Genomic DNA, 10,313 nt, shown 5'->3' on the forward strand with positions numbered 1-10,313 from the left:
AGTCATTTTCCACAACTACATTTGTTTTTACTGATGACACATAAATTGTAGTTTTGACATATAATTATTGGTTTACTATGCGTGCGGATGTACGGAATACCAACATTGCTACGGTTTTAATTCTATTTTTTTTTAAATAAAGTTATCTGACAATGAACACGGATGACTTTCAAATTAATTATTAATATTAAAGAAAATTTCTACGATAGAGGCTTAAAAAAAACCCTATTGGTGGAGCTCTTTCGTGTTTCGAGAAGCAAAAATCCTAAATAGTATTTTAATAAGTAGAAATTGTCAAATTAGCGAGAAAAAATATCTTATTTTTGTCATTTTATAATTGCACGTTGAGGTTAAAAATGTTGTAAAGAAGAAAATGTGTATTTCAAGGTAATTAAACTACATTATGGTAGAAATATTCACTACTGCAAAAATAAACATTAGGGTGATTTCAATATTAATTATGAGTTTAAATGTTACATATAACCAATTATATTAAACATTACATGAATATGGTTACTATTGAAGCATTGATTTTAGTTTACAATGCTTAATATTTGTTGAAGGTGAATGAAATAATTATTCTCCTAAACTGATCAGGCAGCTTTATTTATTTTTTATTTTAAAAAAAACAGTAGCTATGTACTTCTTATTTCTATTAGTTCAATGATGATAATATCATAATGATATATATGGACAATATTTAATGCAATCTACTTCTATAGTAATAGTAATAGTAGTACATATTAACTAGTGCACTTCAGGCCTATCTCTCCAATCATTGTTTGTAAAGTTTGTTCATCTAACTTAATTGTCCCCTCAATTCATATATTGGTAAAATTTATGTGAGTAAAAGTTAAATGAAAATAAATTTAAATTATTTTTCTAATTATATTAATTATTAATATGTGTAATAGATATAACGACTTTACCTAGTTCAGTTTAGTAAAATAACAAGCTCAAGGCTCTAGATAAAAATAAAAAATTTGAATTTATATTTTGAATTTAAATGGGTTTATTCCTTTTTGGACCATGTATTTTGTCTCATTATCTGTTTGGACCTTGTATTTTGACAAATTACTTTTTGGACCTTATGTTTTGTAAAATAGTTAAAATAGAACTTTAAACTCAATTTTGATGAAGAAAAAATTGAATATAACAATACAGTTTTTAAGCAGAATAATTTTATTTTTGTTCTGAATTGTTAGTTTGGTAAATTATTTGTGATTTTAGTTGAGAAAATATTGACCAAAATCGGATTTAGGGTTTTATTTTAATTACCACAACTATTTAAATAAATTATAAATATAAGTAAATATATATTTTTCATTTTTTATTTTACTTTTTTAATTTATGGCTATTAATTAATTAATAAAAAAAATTATCTATTTTTTCTTTTTTCTCATTTTTATTTTAATAAAAATTATAATAGATAAAAATATATACATATAATAATAATAAAATTTATCTATTTATATTTTAACTTTTTGACAAAATATGGGATCCAAATGTTAGTTTTTAACAATAAAATATCAAAACGGGTAATCAACCATGAAATTCCGTTTTTAGTAATTACCAAATTAATTAAACCATGTGAATTAATTAAAGTGCGGAATGGTAATTAACTGTTTACACAAATAACAGTTCTGTCGGGACAGAATCCAAACTTGTCACGACAGAAACTGAACACAATAAAAAGACAGTGCAAAAAAATAAAGAACACAACAAATTTTTACAAGGTTCAGAAACCCTTTCGGATAACCTACTCCTTGGGGCCACGCCCAGAGAATAAAACCAATTAATAAATAATCACAAGTACAAAAATATTGACTTAAACAAAACAAGACTCCCTCTTGAGATTTGCCGCAACTTTGTTGTACTTATCTTCACTAATTTGATTTTGATTGAAACGCTCAACCACTTGAACTCCCTTCAATGGCCAGCGAGTGCTTGCATCCTCCCGACGCAAGGCTTGTAAAAATCTTCTCCCGAAAACTATAAACGTTGTGTTCAAATTACATTGTGTATTCACTCATGAACATGGTATAAACTCACCACTAAAACTAAACACACATATTACTACAAGATCACGTGAATACTTATAATCTTGAATACAAAGGGGAACTCTCACAAATATTACAATAATGCTCACAACTAATGCACAAAAGAGTTCATTTTTCTCACTGCCTTTAGAGCCCTATTTATAGAGTCATTTTTCGTGCTCATGAAGGCTGAGAAAGAATTCTTCTAATAAAGGCAAAAATCAAAGAAGTTATTCTTGATTGAAGAAGAGTTGCTTTTTTAAGAAGATGTTGATCCGACAGATACGATATTGGTGGGGACAGCTCAGACCTGTGTCGGATCAAAAACTTGCTCAAAAAGGATACAGCAATTAATGACATTAAGGAACCAGTTTCCTGTTTTTAATTCTTGAGCTGCACGAAAATATATAAACAAATAAACCAGAAACAACTTTGGGTAAGTACCGAATATTTGCAATATAAATCTTTCCCTTATAAACAAAATGAGACAATTTAAGCTAAATAAGGAAGCTCACAATCATCCAAATTTCACATAATGGGAAAGTGAATTTCCGAAAATTATAATAAAGGGAAACAAACAATTCTGAAAATTATAATAAAGGGAAACAACTAATTCAACCAATTTATCTTTTAAGAAAAAGATATTTCCATAAAAATGTCAATTATAGGATTTACAAACCAAAATATACTTGGTTCAAATAATCTTTTTTTTTTTTTTTTTAACATTTTGACAAAATAAAAGGTCCAAATGGGTAAACTACTAAAGTAAACGGTTCAAAATGGTGTAGACCCTTATAGAAAACATAAATTATATTTATTTATATAATTTATATAATATACTTTTTATAAAGAATTTTTAACATTTTGAATAAATATATGATCCAAAGGTTAATTTTTAAAAATAAAGAATCAAAACAAGTAATCGGAAAAAATACAGTGTTCAAATAATCTATCTATCAATTCCAATTTTTAACACTTTAACAAAACACGAGATCTAAAAGTTAATTTTAAAAAAATAAAAGCTTCAAACAAGTAATCGGCCAAAATAAGTCTTACACAAAACATAAATTTTCTTATACATAATTTGTTAGAGTTTTTCGAACTTTATTTTCGGTACTTTAATAATAATAAATAAATAAAAGCACGTGTACAACAAGTTTTCTTAACTTTGTTTTCATTACTTTAATTTATCAAAAAAAAAAATCTAAAACTTACAGGAGGTTCACTATACAATGAATAGTGAACACTATCATGAAAAAAAATTATGGTCAAAATACATTCACGTGTCCATATAAAGAATATGTTGTACGAGTAGGGTGAAAATAAATCACTACCCCACAATCTCCCAAAAATTATTTTAAAATATATATTTTTTTAATAATTACAGAAGACTGCGCAGAGTACAGTTATGTTTTCTAGTTCTATAAATAAAACTAAGCAAACAACGTGTATTACACGTTGCTTGTATCTAGTGGTAATGATATGTTTATGTGCATATATATTTATATATATATATATATCATTTTTCATATTTTGTTATAATTATTATATTGAGAATTATATTTATATTTTGAATTAATATATATTTTAGTTTATTTTGGATTAGTTTAAAATAAAGTATAATTATATTTCGATATTATATATAGATAAATATTAAAAGGTATAGATATATTATTACAAATTGGAGAATTTGTTTAAAATGAATAAATATATTAAAATATATATATTTAAATGATAAAAAAAATAGAGAAGCTAATGTTTTAGTGATGTATTTTAAAAAATAGAGTTAAACATTTATTGGGAGTGGTAGTGAGTTTATAAAGTACTGTATTACTCGACTCAATAATATTACTTTCTTTGGAAAATAACCAATGGCTACTCACAAAATTTATATAAATTAATTTAATAATTTTAAATTATTTAAATATTTTTACTTTATTTTAATTTTAAACAATATACATGTTAGAATCATTAATATTGGAATTTGTGATTTAGGTGCAATATAGCACTAGTGTTGGTTTTAGGGCCAATGTTCAATCCTCTTCTACATATCATTCTCACCATTCCTCTAATAGTAAGTTCATACATATTCTAATCTTAGCCGTTTGGTCCAACCAAAATTCAAATTAATAAGATTTGGATAAAATATAAAACCAATAAATATATATATATATATATTTAATGCTTTTTCCAACTACCATTTTAAAATGGATAGTCAATCATATTAAAATAATTAGATATCAAAATGGGGTGATCATTGTGTTTTTGGCTAGCTGTCGCATGATTCTATAAGATTTTTCTCACTAGTAGTTTAATGATTGATATTGACTATATATAATATTGCCATCCATATTTATAGTATTACCTAATTAAATTAAGGACTAGCTCTCTCTATCTCTCCAACCATGGTTTGTGAAGGAAGTTCATCTTTTGACATGGAAGAAGTTCAAGAAATTCAATTCAACATCAAAGGTAAGTCTTGTTTGGCTCATGTGTATAAATATCTATCTACATATATATATATATATATATATAAAGTTGAGGACAAGAGGGAAAAAACCCTATTTTGTATCTATTGGTAGAAACTTTTTATGTTTATGACACGTATATAAGTTGTAACCTAAATTGTATATAGAAAATTTTAAATATTTTCATTTTTGCTCCCACAAAATTTATATTTTTTTTTCATTCATGCCCATATTTTTTCATATTTGCTCCCACAAAAATTATGTTTTTTAATTATTACCTTTTCTAAAAAAAAATAAAAAATTGCCCCTTTAAAAAGAGTGATTAGTTCCACTACTGATGACGGTGTAAATTGTAATTATAGATAATCTTTTGGGAAATTCTTGATAAACACATTGCATGCGTGCTTGTTTCGCTTTTTATACACGTGTGAAACATGCTTTTTGGATCTAAATTTCAACACCTTAATTTATCCAAAAAATTTCGAAATTTGATAGATCTCCAATAATTACAATGTATAACATTATATAAGAAAAATTAGGATTACAACTTATTAGAAAAAGATCGTACCATTATAAATCCAAAAAAAGTTACTAACTCATATTTATAAATAAATATATATAGATGTGTATATATACAATAGAAGTTAACTAAGTGATCTCTTCATGCAAAATAATAGTAAACAATGATTAATAGATGTTTTGCACTAAACACTAATTTGAATTTTTTTTCAATATATATAACGTCAAAGGTCCATAAATGAATCAATTATAGTCAACATTCTTACTAAAGAAATATTTACTGATACATATATATATAAATATATGTTGGTGTACCTATTATCTTAACCAGCTCAGGAAGCTAACAAAGGAGATTCTCATAGCTATGAAAATGAATCAAACCAGCCAAATAGTCCTCAAACCAGAAGATTTGCACTTTGGATTCGAATTGGGATCTATTCATTCCTTGCTCTCTTTGGCCAGGCAGCAGCAACCTTGCTAGGCAGATTGTATTATGAAAGAGGTGGAAAGAGCCAATGGTTGGCAACACTTGTTCAGCTGGCAGGCTTTCCAATCCTTCTCCCTTACTATTTCTTCCCAAATAAAAAGTGTAAAACCAAAACCAATCACAACACTGCTACTACTACTCATACTATTCAGTCAAATAAACCATCTACCTTACTTGTTGCCTCACTTTACCTGGTTCTTGGCCTAATCGTAGCAGCAAATAGTTTTCTCGCCTCTGTTGGTCTCATGTACCTTCCAGTATCAACTTACTCAATCATAAGTGTATCCCAACTGGCCTTCAATGCTTTCTTCTCCTTCTTTCTCAACTCACAGAAGTTCACTCCTTACATAATCAACTCCTTAGTGCTTCTCACCATCTCTTCTGTTCTGCTCGTTTTCGAACCCAATTCTGAAGAATCTTCTAAAGTCTCAAAAGGGAAGTATGCAACTGGGCTTGTTTGCACTGTATGTGACTCTGTAGGGTCTGGTTTAGTTTTCTCCTTAACTCAGTTTCTCATGAAGAAAGTTCTTAAAAAGAAGAGCTTTTCAGTGATCGTGGATGTCATAGTGTTTCAATCACTTGTGGCAAGCGTTGCGATTCTTGTGGGACTTTTTGCAAGCAGTGATTGGGCAACTTTGAGGGAAGAAATGAATGAGTTTGAACTTGGGAAAGTTTCATATGTCATGACATTATCATGGACAATCATAACATGGCAACTTTTCTTCATTGGGACAATGGGTTTAATATTAGAGGTCTCTTCCCTATTCTCCAATGCATTAAGTGTTTTGGGTTTGCCTATTGTCCCAGTTTTGGCAGTGTTTTTCTTCCATGAAAAGATGGATGGGATCAAGGTTATGTCTATGGTTTTGGCTATTTGGGGCTTTGTTTCATATGCTTATCAAAACTATCTTGACAATCACAGTTCCAAGAATGACAACCCAATAAGCAATAGTCAAAACAATGCTTCACCTGAGAAAGAGATCAATGATTGAATTTATGAATTAGCTTGTTTTCTATAAGATTTATACGTAAATATAAAAGAAAAAGAGAGACAAATAAAATAAAATAAAATAAAAGATTAGATTAGATGGGTTTGTTACTTACATTCTAAAATCTCCTTACAAGTTAGGTTCATATAATTGTTTGAGCTAAGCTATTCAGCCCGCTTGAAGTTTTAACATGAGCCAGCCAAGGGAACACCCAATATAGGCCTAGTGGGGTCAGCCACCTCTGCTGTATTTTCTAATTAAATTAATTATATGTAAAAAAAAAGGTATTGTATTATAACACATGTTTATTATATTAGTGTCTGCACTCACTAAAATGCATTATATTATATGGAGCGTTTGTGGTAGGGTAGTTGTTTACCCAGAAATAGCTCCTGATGACGAGGCAAGGATCTCATACACGTGGTTGGCACATGGTAGTTCTGAGTAAAGGGATCATGTTCGGTCATCGACCAGATAATTGTTGGTTTGTCAAGTCTCGTGATTAAGTGCGACCAGTCTGGTCGCATGCTTCCATTTACTTCCTTTGAAATACACAATCTTGTAATAATTATATTCATTGTATTTCCTTTTATTACCTTGATACGCTGATCTTAAGTGGAATTAAGGCCCATTGGCCCATGTAACCTCCTTAAGCCTATAAATAAGCATGAGAGGGCTCAAGGAATTGACTTTTTTTTTTAACTTTTAATCTTTGTATTCAGATAGAAAAGCAGAGTGTGATTATCCACTGAAAGTTGTATTACTCCTAAGGCTTGTAAAACTCAAGAACCATAGTTTTTTGATCACAGTGTTGGGATTCAATATCAATAAGAACACTAAGTGGACGTAAATCATTACCACCTTGTTGGGGCCGAACCACTATAAATCGCTTGTGTCACTTTCTTCCCATTTGATTCTTTTCTTGATTTCTTTTTTGTTCTTTGTCGTTTATTTGACTCTGTGTCGTTGGTCAAATCAATGGTCAATATTTTGGTGCTTTCATTGAGATATCAATCAAAAACTTCAAAAAGATAAAATGGCAAAGACATCCAAGAGAGTTGGACAGGCTGTTGGTGCTTCGACATCTCAATCTCCTCCTCCAAATGTGGCTGAAAATGAACCACACTTGGATTTTGAAGAGGAGGAAATGGATTCTGAGACGCTGAGGGCAACATTGGGGGTGTTACAGGATGAGTTGGCCAATCTGAGGGCCAATCAGGAAAATGCAGCAGAGACCTTGGCCCTGCAGCAGAGGGAGATTGAACACCAGCGTCAGGAACTGAACGAGCGGCAGGCGGACATGGACCATCGGCAGAGAGAAGCCACGGCCGCTCTTGAAGCAGCCATTCAGTTGGCCCGAGGACAACCTGCGCTGGCCTCTCAATCGGATCAGCCACCAAGTGCACCACCGCAACGGGACCAAAACCCGAGTCCTCCAATTCAGCCAACGAGCCCTCAAAGGCCGAAGCAACTGCCTGTTGCTCAGGAAGATGTCCCCATTCAAGATCCTGAGCAACAGCCACCCTCTCAAGCTGGTCGCGGTAATCCCCATCGCCAGAGGTAGAATAGGGTCGGGCAACCTCCCCGAAGCCCTAGACGCTCAGGGGACGATGAACCAAATCCACCGAGCAGGGGGCAGCGTCCTTCTGCTAATAGAAGACACAACGAGTCAGGCTCTACGGTCAGGGGCCCCCCACAGCATAATAATGCACGGGGACCCACCGACCAACGCAGGCCTCCCCTTGACGCTCGGGAGATGCCAGCCAGAAGAGGAAATAGCGTGACCAGCCGGTCGCGCCAAAGTCGGCCACAGTTTAGGGATGGCCATGAATACAATGAGGTCGATTCCGGCAGGAGGAATGTTGGTCGAGGGCGTGAGGAAAGAAGTGGATATAGAAACCCCCCACCGAGAGAAAATAGGCCTGCGAGCCATGACGCTGGGGGGCAGCCCCGACAGCATAACGTATTCGATTGGCTAGGCGCTAGCGAACAAAGGTGCAGAGACGATGACCTGAGGGACGTGCTCAACAATAGGCGCGAGAGGCACGATGAGTACGCTTGTAACGCCCTGGTTACCCCAAGACTGTTACGGTGAACGTTGAACTGTGAATTTAACTCACTAATCGAGTTCTGTTGACCCTCGTTTTGGCCAACTAACACGGAGTCAAATGCTTGATGTGATAGAAAGTATTGAATAAGATCTAATGGAAAGAATATAAAACAACACAACAATTTTTAGTGGTTCGGCCCCAAGAATTGGTAATGACCTACGTCCACTTAAGATATTATTGATCTTGATTCTCAAAGGGGTGATCAAAGAACTAGGGTTCAATGAGTTTCACAAACCTTCGAGGGATGAGTAATGTAATGCCCTAAATTTCCTAATAAGGGTTAGGACATTGATTAGGAGGCCGGGAGGGCCATAACTGAATTATGATGCTATTTAATGATCATATGCATGTTTATGTGAATTATATTATTATATGATGATAAATACATGCATATGGGTGTATTTATAATTATAAGGGCATTTTGGTAATTTGGCCTGTTGTGGGCATACTTGTATATTTGGGTGCATATTGTAATTTGTGAATGGGATTCCATTATTATGGAGATATATTCGAGCTATTCGGCATGAGACGATCATATATTATGAGTTAGCGGTTTTGTCATAACGGGGTCGATTATTGGGTAATAAGAATGTTTATTTGATGATAAATTTGGAATATTTGAGGTCAGGAGGAAATTCTGGAAGTTTTGACTATAATGTCCCCGGGGGTGTTTTTGGGACCCCGAGCACTAGGTTTTATTTGAGGTTATTTAAGCTTGAAGTAGCTTGTCCGATAGAACGTACGTTAAAAAACATTTCCTCTCTCCTTCGTTCGCTTATTTTACCGTTCGGAGCCTTTTTGAAGAAATCTCGAGTTATAGGAGTCGGAATCAAGCGAGGATCGAGGCATAGCGATCCTATGAAAGATTAGAAACTTCTTAACCGAAGGATTTGACAGAAAACAACCCAATCGAAGGTAATTTAAGTTTAAGTTTTGAGTTTTTAGAGTTTCTAAGCTTTGAATTGGATTTTGTGAATCGTTGAGTTTGTGGTTTGATTGAGCTTTGGGTTTTGATGGTTTTGGACCATTGGGAAGCTTGGGAACTTTGATTTGATGATTTGGTAATGTTTAGGCATGAATTTGGAGGCTTTGGGATGTTGGAAATCGTGTTTGGGGATGGCTCTGGGTTGGGGGCCGCGGCCCTAGCTCAAAGAAGCAGATGGAGCAGTTTTGTGCTTGCTGGGCGCCACGGCCCTTGCTTCTGGAGTGGCTGGGGGCCGCGGCCCAAGGTGCTAGGGCCGCAGCCCTTGAGCAGGGTTGAGCCCGTTTGTGCGTTTTGGCCCCGGGAACATGGTTTTAGGCCTCGGGATCGTTCCTACTACCCGGATTAGTGGGGATTGATGTCCCGGAGGCTAGATATTGGTTTGGGAACCCTTGATTATCATTTTATTGATGGTGTCCTGTATTTGGTTATGACTAGGTGACCGCTAAAGGACTAAAAGTTGATCATTCTCAAGGGTCGTTCTTTTATTCATTCTAGCTCGTATCTAAGGTAAGAAAACTGCACCCTGTGTATATATACATGCATGGTTATTATTGATGCATGTTGGACTATTAAATGTGGCATGCATGACTATTGTTGAGGCATGTCAAGTGGTTAAATACGATGCATGTGATGCACGAGAAATATGTGATTAGGGCATGCTATGGTTACTGAGTATGATATTGTTCAGAGCTTGAGCCTCTGTGTTTATGCATGA

At 33.5% G+C, this 10,313-nt stretch overlaps 1 protein-coding gene across 1 annotated transcript; it reads left to right on the top strand.

The window, feature by feature from the left end:
• Positions 1 to 4,420: 4,420 nt before the first annotated feature.
• On the top strand, positions 4,421 to 6,620 carry LOC133800673 (probable purine permease 10). Its single transcript, XM_062238706.1, has 2 exons — positions 4,421 to 4,511; positions 5,358 to 6,620. Exons 1-2 carry the CDS (start codon positions 4,445 to 4,447, stop codon positions 6,503 to 6,505), a joined length of 1,215 nt encoding a protein of 404 aa, XP_062094690.1. The 5' UTR covers positions 4,421 to 4,444; the 3' UTR covers positions 6,506 to 6,620.
• The last annotated feature ends 3,693 nt before the right edge of the window (positions 6,621 to 10,313 follow it).

The sequence above is a fragment of the Humulus lupulus genome, chromosome 9 (genome assembly GCF_963169125.1).
Source record: "Humulus lupulus chromosome 9, drHumLupu1.1, whole genome shotgun sequence".
In the NCBI taxonomy this organism is placed as follows: Eukaryota; Viridiplantae; Streptophyta; class Magnoliopsida; order Rosales; family Cannabaceae; genus Humulus; species Humulus lupulus.